At 40.6% G+C, this 19,305-nt stretch overlaps 1 protein-coding gene across 3 annotated transcripts in view; it reads left to right on the top strand.

Annotated features, from left to right (window-relative positions):
• The window catches only part of CCDC14 (coiled-coil domain containing 14), a 44,546-nt gene extending 31,869 nt beyond the window's left edge, over nt 1-12,677 (top strand). For all 3 annotated transcript variants that reach the window (XM_084800511.1, XM_084800510.1, XM_084800512.1), the window contains 3 exons: nt 6,388-6,606; nt 6,698-6,830; nt 8,460-12,677. In XM_084800511.1, the coding sequence (XP_084656637.1) occupies nt 6,388-6,606; nt 6,698-6,830; nt 8,460-9,405 (1,298 nt within the window). In that variant the 3' untranslated portion in view covers nt 9,406-12,677. The remainder of the gene's footprint in view (nt 1-6,387; nt 6,607-6,697; nt 6,831-8,459) is intronic.
• Nucleotides 12,678-19,305: the final 6,628 nt, after the last annotated feature.

Below are 19,305 nucleotides of genomic sequence, written 5' to 3'. Positions count from 1 at the left end.
TAAATCAAGAAAATGCTCAGAGGAGTTAATTTCTCAATTGAGGTTTTGGAGTTTGGGTTGGTTTGATAGTAGTTGTTGTCATTTCTATCCCAGATGACTCTGGTTTGTGTCAGGTTGACAAAAAATCCGACTAGACTTATTTCCTGAATGACTGTGGCCACACTCAGAAAGTCCTTACCTATTTGAGGATTTTGAATTATACTCCTTACTTTTTCCACCAGCAGTTTCAGTGTTTCAGGCTTTATGTTAAGATCTTTGAATCATTTGGAACTGAGTTTTTCCAAAGTAAGAGATAGAAATCTAGTTTTATTCCTCTACTTGTAAACAACCAGCTTTACCAGCACCATTTGTTAAAGATGCGCTCTTTTCTCCAGTGTGTAATGTTGGCATCTTTGCCAAAAATCAAGTGTCTGTTGTGATAGTTTTTTGTCTATTCCATTGATCCGTGTGTTTGTATGCCAGTACCATGCTGTTTTTCTTCCTATACTCTTTACATTGAAATTAGGTGTGGCAATACCACTAGCAATATTCTTTTGCTCGAGATGTTTGGTTATCTAAAATCTTTTGTACTTCCACATGAATTTATATATATATATACATATATATTAAATATATTTAATTATGTATAATTATAATTGATTACTTTTAATATATATTTTACTATTGGTGAACAGAATGCCATTGGAAGTTTTAAAAAATTTAAGTGTATGGGTGGTTTGCTTGTATATGTATGTGTGTACCATGTGCATGCCTGGTACGCAAAGAGGCCAGAAGAGGGGATTGGATTCCCAGGGATTGGAGGCAGGAAATGGAGCAGAGACCATGGAGTCTTAGAGTTGTGAGCTGCCTTGTGGACACTGGGAGTCAAAGCTAGGCCCTTTGAAAGAGATGCCAGTGCCACCCCTCCCTCTGCCAGTGCTCTTAGCAGCTGAGCTATCTCTCCAGCCCCTAAAATGTTTTTATGCTATTTTGTGCATCGTGTTTATATATGTATGTGGAGGTGCACTTGCTGTGATGTACATGTGGAAGTCAGAGGACCACTTGTGAAAGTCCTTTCCTTTATTTCACCATGTAGGTTCTGTGGATTGAACTCGGGTCATCAGGCTTGGCTTGGTAGCAAGTGCTTTCGTCTGCTTGGCCATCTTGCCTGCCCACAGTGAACATGGATTACATTGACTCTGTAAATAGCCTTTGGTAGGATGACTGTTTTATAGCATTGATCCTACCACCTCATAAGCAGGGAATCTTTCCCTTTCTAGTGTTGTCACAGATATGGGAACAAGTTGTAGAGGCTTTACTTGACAAAGTTCCAGAGACCTCCAACTGTCCAGCATGATCTCTAGACATCCAGAACAGCTGCTGAGGCTTTGCTTAACAAAGTTCCAAAGGTCTCTGGCTGATCACCACTGCCCCCAAGTATTATGTATGGTTCAGGGGTAATTATTGCCTTAAAATTACTTTGAAATCTGCTTTTTTTCCCTAAAACTGTCTTTCTCTCTATTTCTCAGTATGACTGTGAAACCTAATCCAATTCACACAGGGAAACGTCTTTTCTGAACTCTGCTGTCTTGTGTTTTGTTTGTTTGTTTTCTTTCTTTTTTGTTTGTTTGTTTTTTATTTAACTCTTAAGTCTGTAAGCTGGATTTCAATCAAGTCTTCTGTAGAAGAACCAGAAGACTTAGCAGAAACCTGAGCCCCTTGCGAGCTGCATTCTTCAGAACTAAAATCTGGCAGGTCAGGCAATGTTAATTTTTCTTCTCTCAGTCGCTGTTTAATTATTACCTAGAGTGTAAGGTCATTTTCTGGCATGGGTTCATCAGCATGGTTCACAATTCATCCTTTTAATTCTCACCCTACCTTTTGCCATTCTTCCTGGTTTAATGTACCTGACTCTGAGAGCCTTGGGCCTACCTTTTGAATGAACATTATGAATTCCTTCAGAGAATCAGAATGAAGCACAATACTCTTTGTTTTTAAATTTTTCTTGAGAATCTGAATATACATGCTCCATTCTTTAGATTCAGTTTTGCCATGATTACCCACTCCCGCCCTGACAGCCCTTTTGTTAGTCTGCAGCACTCTATGAGTGGGAGCCTAGCTCAAAATGCCAAGAAGTAATAATAAATGATGATTACCCTACCGTCAGCTCCACGTTGGGCACCAGCCAACCCATCCCACAGACCAGCTCCAGGAACAATGAGTAGGAGAGGAGAGAAAGACCTGGTGGACCCAAGGTAGGGAGAATTGAGCAGGTGGTGAACAGCTGGTTATAATAGGAACCAGCTGTTGAGAAGAGGTTGAAGAACAGAGGAAAAAAGAAATACTAGACCCAGGTATATGTGGTATAAACTGAAGGTCTTAAAGCCCAGGAGAACTTTATTTTTCTATTTCTCTCCTGTGCTTACTGTCTGTCTCTATTACTCCTTGGGCCAACCCCAATACTTTATTTCAAATGAAGTTAAATTTTTTTCATTACAGATTACATCATGTTTTTTTTTTTTACAATCTTTGTACAATTGTACAAAAAATACAAAAGATACATGGTATCTTTTACAATCAATAGGGCATTCAAAAACCAACAAAACAAGAGAACAGTCTAACAAGGAAATACAAACAGTTCTGTACAATCTACAATAAAGCATACGGCAAAAATGAATCAATTTTCAAGCAATGGTCAGCATAACTTGATTATTATTTCTCGGGAACTCGATAAACAATACTCGGGAAAGTTTAATCATCAATTACCCCAGGCAAAAGCCATTGTGTTTACATGATTGTCATAGCAACATAGCTTGACGTAAATGTTCTTTAATAAAGAAAAAACTTGAATTATTTCCAGTCCCAAACCAACAGGTGTGCTATGCCTAGGCTAACTGCCAAGGGGTCCTCTATTGTAAAATATCTGTAAAGCATGATGTTCTAAGCCCACCTTCTATTGCTCTCAAAGCAGATTCTAAAGAAACTTTTCTACAGCTAACAGTTTCTGGCCAGGTACTGTTATGTCAAAGTCCTAACTTTCTTTCAAGCAGTTTCAGCCTGATTGCTCACAGAGCAAAAATTCTCTTATTGTCTTAAGCCTTTGGCCAGATGCCTTCTTTTAACATTCTCTGTGAAAAAAAGTTTTCCCTGTGTGAATTTCACTAGGGCTCATAGTCAAAGTGAGAAATAGAGAAAAAGACAATTTTAGAAGAAAATGCAGATTTCAAAGTAATTTTAAGGGCAGTGGTGATTAGCCAAAGATCTCTGGAACCTCGTCAAGCAGAGCCTCTATGCCTGTTCCCATGTCTGTGACACTTTCCCCCATTTAATATGTTGTCTATATGTTTGTATATGTTCTTTTTAGTTTCTTCATGGCTTAACATGAAGGGGATGTTGGAGTTTGTTAAAAGCCTTCTCCGTGTCTATTCAGATAACCATATGATTTCTGTCCTAAGTTGGTGTTTGATATGTGTATTAACTGATTTATTGTATTGAACTATCCTTGCACCTGTGGAACAAAGCCAGTGATCTTTTTGACATATTTTAAAATTCTGTTGGCAAAGTATTTTGTTGAGATTTTTGTCTGTACTACTTCAATTTTCTGTTTTGTTGCACATTTGTCTGGTTTGGTACCAGGGTAGTCCTAACTTTGTGAAAAGTTTGATAATATTCTTTTCTTCTCTGTTTTGTACAATAGTGTGAAGTGTTACTATGAGTTCTTTGACACTCGGAGAAGATTCACTAGTGAGTCCCTCTGAGCCTTGGCCTGTTTTATTGGGAGATTATAAATTACTGCTTCAATCTGTTTGTAATGGTCTTTGTACATTGTTTATCTCATTGTGGTTTATTTAGTATCCAGGAACTTATCCATTTCTTTTAGATTTTTCAATTTAGTGGATTGTATCTATTTTTAATAAGACCTAACCGTTTTTTGAATCTCATTGGTATCTGTAGTGATAGCTCTCATTTCAATTTATTTCATTTTATTTTAAGGTAATTTTATCATTTTAGATATTTTCTTCCTGTTAGTAAATTAGTCTAAAGGTTTGTCTGTCTTTTCAGTCTTTGTTAATTCTTTGTATTGGTTTGTTTGTTTTGGTGTTTTGTTTCTATCTCATTTCTGCCCTGATTTTTAGGATTTCTTTTCTTTTAACTGATTTTGGTTTGACTTGCTCCTTTCTCCCCCCACCCTGGAAGCTATAAGGTGTATCACTAAGTTATTTAAATCTTTCTGACTTCTTTTATTTTGGGGATAGGGGGTCAAAATAGGCCTTGGCTATCCTGGAACTCACTCTGTAGATTAGGCTGACCTCAAAATAGAAATCCACCTGCTTCTGCTGGGATTAAAGCACAGCCTTTAATATACCTTTCTTATCTACATTTTCTAATCTACATTTCTTAATTTAGGCACCTAGTGCTATGAATATCCTTCCCAAGACTCTTTTCATTGTACGGTTTTAGTGTGTTATGTTTTCATTTTCTTTTGATTCTAGAAATGTTTTTGTTTTTATTTTTTGTTGGTTCATGAGTGTGTTGTTTACTCTCCATGAGTTTGTGCATACTCTGCAGCTTCTCTTGTTGATTTGTACTGTTAATCTATTGTGATCTGATGTGGTTCTAGGAACTGTTTCAGCCTCTGTATGTTTGTTAAGAGTTGTTTTAATCCTAGTATATGATCTGTTTAGCGAATGGTCCATGAGCTGCTGAGGAAACGAGAAATGTGTATTCTGCAGTGTTTGGATGGGGTATTCTGTAGGTATCTGTTAAGTCCATTTGATCTGTGGTACTGTTTAACTCAGCTATTTCTGTTTATTTTTTGTCCAGATGACCTGTCGATTTATGAGCGTTGGGTATTGAAGTCAGCTATTGCTATTGCTCTGGTGTTCACTTCTGACTTTACATCCTAGTTTTATGAGGTTGGGCACACCTAGGTTCCAGGCACATACACTTACAATCTTAATGTCCTCTTGATGGATTGTTCCCTTAATCAGTATGAAGAGTATGAAGTGACCTTTATCATTGTTCACTAGTCTTAAAGCCTATTTTGTCAGGTATTAGAACAGTGACACTTGTTTGTTTCCTTGGTGCATTTGTTTATACTTTCTTCCATCCTTCTATCTTCTGTCTTTTGTGGTGAGGTGCATTTCTTGGAGGCAGCATTAGATGATTCCTGCCTTTTGATGATTCAGTCTACTATCTGTGCCTTTTGATTTGGGAATTGGCTCCACATTGATATTCAGGGTTATTATTGAAAGGTGTGTATTGATAGCTGCATTTTGTTGATTTTTGTCATGTTTATTTTTCCTTTATTATTCTAGCATGCTTTATTCTTTCTTGTGACCTCAAGGCGGAACTGTGTTTTTCTTTGATCAAAGATTATCTCAAGTGTCTTTGTAGAATTTGCTTAGTGATTATAAATTCCTTCTGTCTATTTTTATCATGGAAAAGTTTTGCTTTTTTAAAATCAATTATGACAGAGAATTTGATGAGTACATAGTCTGTGTTTGCAATGCTGTTATTCAGAACCTGAAGTATATCTTTCCAGGCCCTCCTGGCTTTTGATGTTCAGTTGACACATCTGTTATTCTGATAGGCCTACCTTGATATATGATTTGGTGTTTCTTTCTTCCTGATTTCAGTTTTCTCTTTGTTCTATATATTCAGTGTGCTTATTCTATTTTCTTTTCTGTTGCTATGATAAAACGCTCCAGCCAAAACCAGTGTCGGGGTGGAAAGAATTTACTTGGCCTGCATGCTTCCAAGTCATACCCCATCACTGAGAGAAAAAAGGCAAGGCAGGCACCATTGAAGGAGCACTGTTTTCCGGCTCATTCTTCTTACAGGGCAGGAGCTTACTGTGTGCTCTATTGTCTCTGCTGTTATTTCTTTCACCAAATTCAGTGATGAGGCTTGTAGTCTGCTGCCTTACATGGAACAATGCTGTACACCTTTATATCACAGAAACAAGTGTGGTAGTTGTTCGTGCTGATGCCTGACAGTCTTACAAGGGAAAGTATGTGTAAGAACCTATGTAAACCATTGTCTATGTAAATGTTTTCCAGGACAGCAACCCAAATTAGTAATGATTGATTCTGAATGGAGAGCTAGCATTGAGAATTTTTGGCACTTTGGTGTTTTTTGTGGACTTAGAGATATTTACTTTGTACATGTATTATTCATTTGTTTTAAAAGATAAAACAAAGTATGACTTAAATATCTGTTAGAGAAGAAAGATATTACTTCTGTCACTTATTTTTTAAATATACTTAGTACTTATATAGCATTGTTTGTGCATGTTACTATTGAGTGAAATCAGTGAACTCAGCTTTTCTTTTTCTAGAAACAGGTATTTTTAAAGTGTGTTTTAAACATTGGGAAATAGCTGTTTGACATGTTTTTATCTTACAGTGTTTTCCGTTCAGTCATTGAACATGTCACTGCAAAATCAACTGCAAGAGTCACTGAAGAGTGAGGAATTACTACAGAGTAAAAATGAAGAGCTCCTAAAAGTGATAGAAAACCAGAGAGATGAAAACAAAAAATTTACTACTTTATTTAAAGACAAAGAACAAACTCTCCTGCAAAATAAACAGCAGTTTGACATTGAGATGACAAGAGTGAAAATTGGTATGAACTTGAACTATAGTTGCAGTCCTTTTGTCTTTAAAGCAATAAGGAAACTAAAGGGTGTTGTTGTTGTTGCTGTTGTTTGCTTTAGAGTTAGAGGAAGCCTTGGCCAATGAGAAGAACTCTCGGTTTAAGTTAGAGACTGCAGAAAAGGAAAACCAGATACTGGGAATCACACTCCGCCAGCGTGATGCTGAGCTTGCGCGACTTAGAGAATTAACCAGGTAAACTTACTTCCTTTGAGTGACCCAGGCCTTTTATTAGATGTCTTTATGAACTCCAAACCCACACAGACTGCCTTTCTTCCTCCTTTTTTCCTCTCTTATTTTGTCTTTTTTTTTTTTTCTTTTAATTTCTAACCCTTTGTTCTATTTCACTTTGGAAATTCCAGACCTGTTTAAAGGCTTTTTAAACCATGGTGTTGTATATTGTGGGTAACCAACTGGCTCTGATGAAGAACTGGACAGTGTGTAGTGAAGTAGTTAAGTCCCTGGCTCTGATACCAAAGAGACCCGAGTGGACTCTCAGCTCTGCTGCATATTAGCTGAGTAACTTTGTCCACACTGCTTAACCCCTATAAACCTCTGTTGTAAAGTTGGGGCATGAATAGACTTGTCAGAGGGACCACAAACAATTCATGATGTGCATCTACTGTGGTAAGTCCTAGTGCCATGTGATATTGGGTAGGTTACTTAACCTCTTTGCCTTTAGCTTTCTTCATTTCATCAGTAATGTGTGGGATTTGGCCACAGCCCCTAAGACGTCTTCATTCTGTCCTTAGTCTCTTCCTAAATAAATAAGCCTAATCTTACTTTTTATGCTTTATTTCTTAGAAACATCAGCTTTCTTTTGAGACACTTGGTAATCATTGGATTTTCAAGTAATTTTTAAGTAGTTCAAAGAAATTAATATTTTTAATATTTTATAATATACTAATGTTCAACTGTAGATCTGACTGTGCCTTTAATGATTCTATACGGTCATCATTCCAAATGACTCATTTTTAATTATAAGCTTTTAGGGAGATAGATATCTATTATATATAAATTACATGTTGTATATAATGTGCTTAGTTTTATAAATATACTTGACAATAGTACATTAATGTAGAAATTCTGGTTTACTTTAGCAAAACTACCTACTACACTGATTTTTTAAGTCAGAGGTTCAGTTTGCAGCATTGTTCAAGAATAAAGTATTTCTATAACTTAAGAAAAAAGTATGACCAGGCATGGTGCATGTCTTTAATCCCAGCACTTGGGAGGCAAAGACAGGTGGATCTCTGTGAGTTTGAGGCCAGCCTGGTCTACAAAGTGAGTCCAGGATAGTCAAGGCTACACAGAGAAACCCTGTCTCCAAAAGAAGGAAAGAAAGAAGGAAAGAAAGAAAGAAAAGAAAGAAAGAACAAACGAACCTTTGCTTTTACTTATGATAGTAGATTTGATATAAACCAAGATCTTTTGTCACATGTTATTTTATTTTTCTGTTGCCAAAGCCTTCCAACACAAATTTTCATACTTGCCTTATGGTGTGTGTGTGTGTGTGTGTGTGTGTGTGTGTGTGTGGTGTTTGTTTTGTTTTGTTGTGGGTTTTTTGTTTGTTTATTTTGTTTTGTTTTTGAGACAGGATTTCTTTGTATAGCCTTGGCTGTCCTGGACTCACATTGTAGACCAAGCTGGCCTTGAACTCACAGAGATCCACCTGCCTCTGCCTCCTGAGTGCTGGGATTAAAGGCGTGCGCCACCACAGCCTGGCATTGCCTTACATTCTTTTAAAGGAGAGAGGCAGATAGAAACGAGTTAAAGAGTTGGGCACAACAAACAGTAATTACTGTACTAAACTCTCGTTGGCAGAACTTTACAGAACAGTATGGCAAAGCTGCTCTCAGATCTTAGTGCGGACCCTGCCAGGTGTAAGATGGGGAATAACCTCACCAAGTCACTCCTGAGCGCCTATGATCAACAGCTTCAGCAGGACCCTACCCCTCCTCACACTTCCATAATGAGCTACCTCAGTAGACTAGAAACGAATCACAGCCCTGCACACTCAGAGCCATTTAACATTGCAGAAATGACAGAGCCAGACAGACTCGGTGAAAATGTGCTGCCCTCACAAGGCCCCGCACATAGCGACATGAGGGCAGTGGATGGGGCCTCTGCACCTGGAGTTGTGTCTGCTGCTGTAGTGGACGATTCTGACACAGACTGTGAAACTATCACTTTAATAGAAGATGGATGTAACTTGGACAATACAGTTTATATTCCTTTTGCAAGAAGCACTTCTAAAAAGCATTCGCCGCTCTCTAAGAGACTCTCCCCCGAGGCAAAGATGAGTGCTGTTACAACCCAGCTCTTCAACAGCAATGCACTTGCTTCTAAGAGAGAAAATAAACTAGGTGCGCCTGCAGTTTGTTCCTCACAAAATGGAGCAGAAGATGTGCCTGGAAACCTCTCCAGGCCATATGACACAGAGGACATGGAGCTCCTCAGGAAAATAAAAGAAGCAATTGGTAAGATCCCAGCTGCTGCTGCTGAGCACCCAAAGGAGCAGGCCCCACATGGCCCATCAGCCTGTCACAGCTCCGGTGTCCCCGGGAGAGGCAACATTGTCAGTGATGGCAGCTTCCTAAATTCTGACTTGATGTCAGAGTGGAGCATCTCCTCTTTTTCAACGTTCACGTCTCATGACGAACAGGACTTCAGAAACGGCCTGGCAGCATTGGATGCCAACATAGCTAGACTGCAGAAGTCCTTAAAGACTGGCCTGCTGGACAAAGGAGATTGGAAGGAAACTGAATGAGTGCTTCTCACAAAGTAGGACTTGGCTACATTTATAGTTTATTTTAGGTTTCCTTAGAACACTTTATATTATTAATTATGTATGAAATAATAAATGGAGTAAATTTACTGTTGAAATATTTTAGCACCTGAAGCTTATAAAAATAATTTTTTAAAGAAACTAACAATTGCTGAGAGAAGGAAGTTGTAGCTAAGCAAGTGTTGCTGTGCTTTACAGCTTCACAGAGAGAATTAATTATTCACTGTGCAGCTGCTGGGCCAGTGGTGGGTACCGAGGGCTTCTGGTTGTCTGGAAGGATGATGGAAAAGGAGTCAGTGTTGTTTAGTTTCCTCTCTGCTCTGGAGTAACTCTTGTTACTTAATGATAGTGTGCTTGTGTATAGGATGCTCTGTGCTACAGACCAGTGCTGCTGCTGAAATGCAAAACATTCCAGAGACAGAAAAGGTGCCAGGGTACCCACCTCATACAAGGCAGTGATTGGTCCAAGGAAATATCAGTACCCTTAGTTAATATATGGTCCTTAAATCTTGGGCACTTTATTTATGTTTGTCCTGATTGTATATTTTAAGACCTTTAAAAATAAAGTCAGACTGATAAGGTAATTCTAACTGGTTGCAACCCTTGCCCACCCCTGCACTAGCTGGGAAACCCCATCTGCCTTCCTTCCCTCAACCCCGCCTTCAGGGAGAAAACTCCTGGCTTCCTCACCTTTTCTGGCAACCTACCTGTAATAGAAGTTTTAATTTCTTTGTAAACTCAGTTATGTTATGTAAGTATGTTTTTGTTTTAATCCCAAGTGTACAATTTTAGTTTGGGCTTTAGTATAGCCACAGCTGATAATTGCCTCCTGCATTGTACAGCACGGAGAGGGGTGTGGTCTAGGACTTGGAAGAAGATGAATAGGAGTGCCTGGAGAGAGAAAGTGTGGCATATAGCAGCTTGGAGAGACCAGAAACAGACGGACAGTGTGATGTCTTGAGATGGAGAGAGACGTTTCAACTCGGCAGCTTGGAGGAGACTGCTATGTTTGTTATTGATGGACATTGGTATTACCCCAAAAGAACCCATTGACCCTTATCAGCAGGGAGAAGTAAAGAGGTCTGTGCCCCTCTCTCCACTAACCTTTCACTCTTACCCAGGGATAAAGGGTTGCTGGAAGGGAGTTAGAGGCATCAATAACCCAAACAAAAAAGTTTAAAAAACAAGCGTCGACACCACCCAAGAGTGCCAGCCCAGGGGCACAGCTTCTGACCACATATGGGCACAGTCCCCACTCCAGGCTGACATGTCATCGCCCCTCACCTAAGGTCTATAAAGCAGCTCCTGCTTCAGCCCAGGCATGCGACTTCCCTGGCCCTATTGCTTGGACAGACGAACCCATCTGGGAGCAGTGCCTGCTAAACCTGCATTGATCTGCTTTTAATCTGATCTGATCTATATTTCTGTCAACGAGAGAGAAAAAGCCTATTCCTAACAACCAAGTTTTACATTAGTAATTTTGGTTTTTAGTAAGAATTATTTGGGTTTGTCTTACTGTCTTTGGACAGGATGGAGTTTGCAAATCTCAGCAGTCGTGGTAGGTCAGCCTCTCTGGCCCAGTTCTCCTCGTTTAGCTGAGACATTGTTCTATAATCACCATAAGCTATGTTGCCCTCTCTGCCTCTCAGTACCAGCCCATTGTCCTCTGTTGCCATGTAGCCCACGATGACCTCAAACCTTAGACCTTCTTGCTTCAGCCCTGAGTGCTCAACACTAGCAATTCCTAACTCCCTGCCGTCGTCTCTTTCTGTGCAAACACAGCTTGGCTCTTAGAAGCTAAGGCTTGCACGATCAGTACTCTTGGTGCAGGCCACCTGCCTGTGTAGTTGAGTTTGGTACTTGGGCAGCCTCTGGCATTCCAGTGTTCTGCTGGTTCCAACATTTCCTCCTGCTGTACTTTCATGGTGCTACACCCTCTGAAGGACCCTGCCGTACTACTTAATATACCCAGGCTTTATAGAGAAGTGGTTTTATTATTTGCTTCTTTGTGTTTTTTAGGTCTGAATGTATTTAAATGAATTGTAAAATATTTAAAGAGTTGCTCGTTGACATTTTAAGTGTACTTACTTCCAGTATTTGTAAATTAACTTGTTTACTCAATTGGAGGTAACAGCTCTTCACCATTTAAGTTCAGAAACACAATCTAATATAAAGGAGAAAACTGGGTCATCTTTCTGCTCTCTGACGTCATCTGTCATTCATAAACACAAGCCAGTTCGGGGGCCAGTTGGATGGCTCAACAAGTAAGGTGCTTGGTGCACAAGTCTGACAACCCAAGTTCGATCCCCAGAACCATTTGAGGGTGGAAGGAGAGAAAGCCCCCTAGAGTTACCCTCTGACTTCCATATGTGCACCATGGTAAATCTATGCCCACACACTTAAATGGGTATAAATAAATAAATCTAAAGTAAAGTTTAAAGATTTTTTTAAATATGGTCATTCTAAAGACACAGGAAAAAATAGTGCTTCTCTTACTATATGTTGGCAACACTTCATCTCTATGATATCAGAATGCATAGGGATTTCACCTCACTAGCAAGCAAGCAATCGGTTGGTTCTGCTGAAGCAACCATCCAATCAGTTCAGACACTATCTTCCTGAAGGTAGTCAAACAGGTTGCCAGCTCAGTGCCAACAGATCGGCACCTGCCTCAGATGTTAGTCACAAGTCCACAACTGTGACGAGCTATGCATCAGGGTATCAGGGTTCTTGTGACTCCTTAATAGACTCTGTGTGCTGATTAGTTTCATCAATTCAGTGTAAGCCTAGACATACCTGGGAAGAGGGAATTTTTTTCTTTTTCTTTTTCCCTCTGAGACAAGGTTTCTCTGGGTAGTGCTGGGTGCCCTGGATCTCACTTTGTAGACCAGGCTGGCCTCAAACTCAGAGATCCTCTTGCCTCTGCCTCCCAAGTACTGGGATTAAAGCCATGTACCATCACTCCCTACTAGGAAGAGGAAATCTTAACTGAGAAAATAGCCTCTATGCAAGTCTATAGGGTAGTGTCTTGATTAATGATTGATTGGAGGACACAGTGCATGGCGAGCACTGCAGTCCCTGGGCAGGCAGTCTTGTGTTGTATAAGAAAACAGGCTGATCAAGCCATGGGGAACAGACAGTAAGCATGATTCCCTGTGGCTTGTGCCTTAGTTTCTGCGTTGAGTTCCTGCCCTGACTTCCTTTGGTGATAGATTGACCCATAAGAGTTGTAAGAGTAAACCCTTTCCTCCCAACTTGCCTTTGGTCTTGTTGTTTTATCACAATAGAAAAGTTTGCTGTTGCCTCTCACTGAATGCAAGAAAACATACTTACAGTTTTGTTTTTAAGGATATAAACAGCGAGAAGAGGTGGTTAGAACAATGTCTGGAAGAATGCTACCTATAGTTTCTGTCCTCATGAAATTGGAGTATTCTGTCCTCTAGGTGTACAGATCTGTTCTTTTTTTTTTTTTTTTTTTAAGATTTATTTATTATGTATACAAATCTCGTTATAGATGGTTGTGAGCCAACACATGGTTGCTTGGAATTGAACTCATGACCTTTGGAAGAGCAGTCAGTACTCTTAACCTCTGAGCCATCTCTCCAGCCCTATGGATCTGTTCTTGTTCAGCTTCCTACAAGTCACACAATCCAGCTACCTAAAAGTTCTCTCTGCCCTGTCCTTCACCAAAGCTTCTTGCCATGGTCACAGTTGGAAGCATGGACAGCTGTGTAGATCAGTGGTTCTCAGCCTTCCTAATGCTGTGGCCCTTTAACGTATATCCTTATGGTGTGGTGACCTCCAACCATGAATTTATTTTTATTGATTCATGATGAATGTAATTTTGCTACTGTTGTAGATTGTAATGTAAATATGTTTTCCGATGGTCTTAGGGACCCCTATGAAAGGGTGATTCAACCCCCAAAGGGCTTATGACCCACAGGTTGAGAACTGCTGATACACGTAAATGGTTGGAAAAAAACCAAAAACAATTTAAAAAACTAATGCTAATAGACCAAGTAGGGAGGCCCAGCAGGCCTGTTTAAATTCTTGGCTTCTGTACAGCATTCCTCCTCCTGTGTATGACGGGCTGAAATGAGTCTTATGATCTGCCATCAGAGAAAGCAGGTGAGAATTAAATATAGGGGGAAGATGTTTCGTTCTGTGATGCCTTGGGGAAAAATTCCAGTTCTGGTCTAGAGGGGGAAAGAAGCAAGGCAAAACAATAACAACAACAACACCAAAGCTAACCAAGGCAACACTTAATGAATATTTTCCCCACACTTTGTTAAATCCTTTACCAGGAGTACCGACTTGTTACTAATCATGATGTCTTATTGGTGACCAGTGTCTTACAGGTTCCAAAGGCCTACTTCAATCACACGGGAAGCCAGCCCGAGTTCCAAGGCCCACCTTGGTAGAAAAGTGTACAGCCAACTTACCACCAACCAAGTGTGTCATCAGTGCTCCCCGTGTGGTGATCCCTCAGGGGACTCACAGTGAGGGGAATTACCTTACATTTTCACTGAAGTCAGAGTCCCATTTCTAAACTGTCAAGGCTTTCAGAGTCTAAGCAGGTAGCCAGGTAGATTTGGATTCTATTGGCACAAATGTTCCCTTCGTTATTCAAGTCCATTGGTTTCTCTTCAGACTTGCTTAAGGGTTCTGACAGTAGAGTTTACTTGACATATGAAGCCTCACATTTTCTGCCACTTTTTACAGTTCAACCTGGAGGGAATTGGGCTTAAATTTATCTAAAGCAGTTGGCCCGAGCGGGACCTCCCAAGGAACTGTCAGGTAGTAATCTTAGAAACTTCTGTAGAACTTACAAGTTGAGTTTCAAAAAGACTTTGGAAGCCATTTTCATAATTAGAGAGTCTCTTCTATAGTGACGGTGCTTGAGACACCCCAAGCACGTTCAGTATCCATTTTGCCCAGTGACAAGTTGGTACTGTTTGTGTGTGCCTCTGTTGATCCATGAACATGCGGATTCCCAGGCAGCCTTCTCTACCCTGCATGTTCTAGAGGGCAAGGACTGGGATCACTGTTTCCCTCTCCCATGGCACTTGACAGCTAGCACATAGGTGTCACACTTAACTAAATTCTTGACAGAAGGGCTCTTGGCATCCTTGGATTTTATTTTATTTTTCCTGGCTTTGGGCACCCACAACGGTTGTTTATTGCTTTATTACACCTAAGTTGCTAGCCTTAGCCTGCTGTTTGGAACTCTTGGGTTTTGTTTTTGTTTTTGTTTTTGTTTTTGTTTTACTCCAATTATTTTCTGAGGCAAAGTTCAGTGTGCAGGTGTTTACTAGTTTCTTATGTTTTCTTCCTGATATCAACTGTCATACCTGCTTGACCGCATGTGGCCCCACAGGGGTCTTGAGAAGCTAGCTAGCTCCACCCCTTCTGTTAGTATGGTGTAGTGCCCAAGACTTCCCTCTAGGATTTGTCATGTATATTAAATGGGACAACATGGAAATGCTCTGGACTGAGCAGGATCCTGATGGGTACAGACCGAGCTCCTCAGGGTCTCCTTTGCTTTATGGAGACACAGTGTTCTTAAAATCTGCGTCTAGGATGTGACTAGTAAAAACAAGATTCCTGCCTGTCAGTTGGCCAGGTTCATCACAAGTCATTATGAAAAGGTACTGTGTTTTTCCCCCATTGGCACTGGCTTTCAGTGTGAGTCCTCTCCGTTTCCAGCCTCCAGTACTGTCTTTGTACCTTCCTGTCTTGGAGAGTCCAATGGAGACAGGCAGGCCACAGACCGCCCAGAACGTAGCCCTCCTTGACGCAGGGACATGTGTACATCTAACAAGGAATGCTGTCAACTATCCAATAGGAGCACACAGCCACACATGTGTTTTCACCCCACCCACCCCTTCCAGATTCTCCACTTAGCTGTGAACTTCGGGCCACCCCAACTGCTCTGAGCTCATGAGAGCAGCAGTCCTGCCGTGTGCACATAACACTGTTTTCTCCAATGCTTCCTGGCCTCTGGCTTTTACAGTTTTTCCACCCTCTTCTGCAATGATTCCAGACCCTTGAGGTGTGCAATATAGATGTTTCATTGGTCAAACATGCCTGCCCTTTATAGTTCCTTCCTTATTAGGTTTTTTGTTTTTGTTTTTGTTTTTGTTTTTTTTCCTGTGAAACCCTGGCTGTCCTAGACTCATTTTGTGGACCAGGCTGGCCTTGAACTCACAGAGATCCACTGGCTCTGCCTCCCTGAGTGCTGTAATTACATTAGTAAAGTCTCCCTAAACTATAGATTATACTTATAACCTACATTTCACTTTATCTTTCTTTCTTTTTTAGCTTTTTTTTTTTACATATACAACTATTTTCTTTCTTCCTTCCTTCCTTCCTTCCTTCCTTCCTTCCTTTCTTTCTTTCTTTCTTTCTTCTTTTTTCTGAGACACAGTTTCTCTGTGTAACAGCCCTCGTTGTACTGGATTTACTCGGACTCACAGAGATCTGCCTGCCTCTGCCTCTGCCTCTGCCTCTCAAGTGCTGGGATTAAAGGTGTGTGCCACCACATCCAGCTTCTCTTTATGTTTCAAACTTTTAAACGTTTAAATTTTTGCTTAAACTTTTAATGTATTTATACTTATTTTTAATTATTTTATTTTTTGAGATTATAACATAATTACATTTCCCCCTACACTTCATCTTAAAGTTTATTTTATTTCCTTTCAGATTGGTAGCCAGTTGTATCTAGAGTTTTCAGAGTAATTATCATTTCCCCATTGATCTGTCACTTCAGCTGATAAACATTTCTAACAACCAGTGCTACACAGTGATAAGTTGTTTACTCTGTTCCATAAACACATTTTATGTTCTTATTAATGTCATGTTGATTAACTTCAGTTTTGTAGTTGTTTTGACATTTTAATTATTTATAATATTTTATTTATTTATTTAATGTATGAGTGTTCTGCACGTACATCTGCATGCCAGAAGAGGGCATCAGATCCAAGTGTAGATGGTTATGAGCCACCATGTGGCTGCTGGGAATTGAACTCAGGACTTCAGGAAGAGCAGACAGTGCCCTTAACATCTGAGCCATCTCTCCAGCCCCCGTTGTTTTGATATTTAACAATCCAATACGTACACACTTACTCTCTCTTCTACCTTTTTAGGTGTGCATTTGAATGTGATATATATTTGTATGCATATGAACGTTCTCATAGGAGGGGGCACACGTGTGTATGCAGATGAATGTGCACACACGTGCATAGAGGCTGAAGGCTGATCTTGTTGCCTTCCTCAGTTGGTCTCTACCTTAAATGTTGAAGCTGAGTCTCTCCTTGGATCTGGAGTTAGCGTAGCTGGTTAGGGTTCCTTCGTCTCTGTCTACAGCACTGTAGCATGGTTTGCGGGCTGCCATGCCTGTCTGACATTGAAGTGGGTGCTGGGATCCAAACTCAGGTGCTCATGCTTGCGTGATGAGCACTTACTTTCCGAGTCAGCATCTCAGTCCTTCTCCTACATCTCTAAGTGGTTTTAGTAGCAGCTCTTTGGTATTCTTTATTTTACATTTAGAATCATTTTATCTACTTAATGAAAACAAAACCTCTATTAGAGTTCTAATTGCAGTGGCAATAAAATGTTTTATTAAAATTTCTAGAATTAAAATTTAATATGAACTCTTTCCTCTTGGGAAAATATGACGTTAATTTTACTCAAATTCCATCTTGTACCTTTTGGTATATTTGTCCATATTTAACAAGGTAGAGCTTGAATCATTTGGTTAAATTCGTTCTTAACCATTTAGAATTTCTGTCACTATGATACTCTGAGTAGGTTTTTATTGACATCATGAATGGCAACATGAGCATATGAGAACACTTTCTAGGCAGAAGGGCATCAGTCACTAGGGTGTGTAAACTGAAAGCTGAGTCACGTGTTCCTGGAGTGGGAAGCTGGATGTGCCCCTTTCTAAGGCTGCTTAAGTGCCATCCTGCTGAGAGATGAGCCCTGGGTGACCTACAGAAGAAGGGTGTGGAACGTTGCGCTCTCTCTTAGCTAAGCTCCTAATGGCAAGCTTCTCTTCAGGCCTGGGCTGTCGGCCTAATTAGTTGATTTTTCTGATGGCTACATGGATATGGGAGGAACCATTCTAAAATGGGCTCGGTTAATTCAGAGCAGAAGTTTCCCCCAATAAATTTACTTTTTTTCACCCTCTCCTTTGTTCTTGTTTCTGTTTAATTTTTAAGACAAGGTTTCGCTGTGTAGCTAGGGCTGTTCTGTACTCACTCCTCCTGTGAGAGGAGGTCTATTATGATAATTTGCTTGTACAATCACAGAGACTAGGAAGTCCAATGTCAGGCCAGCTACAGGCTGGAGACACTGGGATGCAAGTAGTGTGAAAACCTCAGGACTAGGAAACAATCCTCTTCTCTCAATCTGAGGCAGTGGAGAGTGGATGCTGTAAATGCTGAAGTCTAAAAGCCAGAGAGCCTGGACTTTCAGCTCCAGGGACAAGAGAAGAGTGTTCCAACACTAGGAAGAAAAAAGAAAATCACATTCTGTCTTTATTCTGACTGGTTGGCCCTGCCCATAGTGAGAGTGAGTCTTTATTTCAGACCAGAGTCATGTGACAATCTCTTTTGGCAAGATCTTCACAGATACCCCAGGAAGTGCTGTAACAGACACATACAGTCTTTTGACCTCATGATGGGAACACTGTTGCTGAAGTTCACCAGTGAGTACCATGGAACCATGTCCACCACACCCCATACTGCAAAAAATAATCCTCATTCTTTGGAGTTTGTGAGTTTGCCCCGGGCTGCATTGGGAGTTATCTGTGGCACATGTGCAGGTTGCACTTATGTGTATACGATGCACAGCATGGAGCATATGTCACAGCACACCCCTAAATGTCAACGGACACCTTTTAGAGTCAGTTCTCCCACCATTATGTGGATTCCAAGGTTCAAACTCAGGTTGTCAGGCTTGGTGACAAATGCCTTAACCTTGTCAGCCCTCTAGTTATTTTTTAATGCAGCCAAGTTGACACTAAATGCAGTTTAACAGCAGTTAAAGCTTATTTAAATGTATTGTCACAGATAAGTAATATAATGAATGTATTGATTCACTCAGCTTGGGTGTATTCATTACTCGTATAGAAACAGGAGACCCAGTCCTTGTTGTCAAAGACTTGTAGCCAATTTGTATACACACACACACACACACACACACACACACACACACACACCAGTATTTGACACATGTTACTGGAAACAAAGCAGACCTATCTAACTCAGACGGTGGATGGGATATGGTCAATTTACAGATAGCACCCCCAAAGGCTATTGAGTCCTGAATATTGGCCCATACTTAGCCAATGAGGAGGAGCTTCTGGCTGGAAGTGACGTAATGAGCAGCGACAGAAGAGCCCAGAAAACAGATCATGCATTTTGTCTGCTGCAGATGTTTACAGACTTGAGGAAACCATCCTGTCAGGTAGTATGGATTATACATTAGAGAGATGAGACTGATGGCACACAGCCAGGCTGGAAGGCTGTCGCCATCTGTGGGACAGCTAAGGCGAGAGTGTTGGCACTGAGGAAGGAGAGGAATTTGCTGTCCAGCAGGCACCCATAGAGCCAAAGGGACGAGATGCCAAGCCGCCCTCTGGCCTGGCAGCTGGTTAGGTGTCAGGGTTAGCTTTACCCTCTACCCCCATTCTAGGTCCATTTCCTAGACGTAGCATTTAGTAATGGGTTCTCATTGTTTAGAAATCGAGCTGTAAGTAAATCGGAGGCTTTGTACAGAAGATGCCCAAATGTGCATTATATGATGTGTAGATGCCTTAGCCCTGCTACTCCCCTATCTAGATCACCATCACCTTTGTCTCACTGTTTTGTTGCTGTG

This window comes from Acomys minous (genome assembly GCF_964271855.1).
Source record: "Acomys minous genome assembly, chromosome: 11".
NCBI classification, from domain to species: domain Eukaryota; kingdom Metazoa; phylum Chordata; class Mammalia; order Rodentia; family Muridae; genus Acomys; species Acomys minous.
Note: the sequence above shows the minus strand (reverse complement) of the source record. Positions and strands in the feature narration are given on the sequence as shown.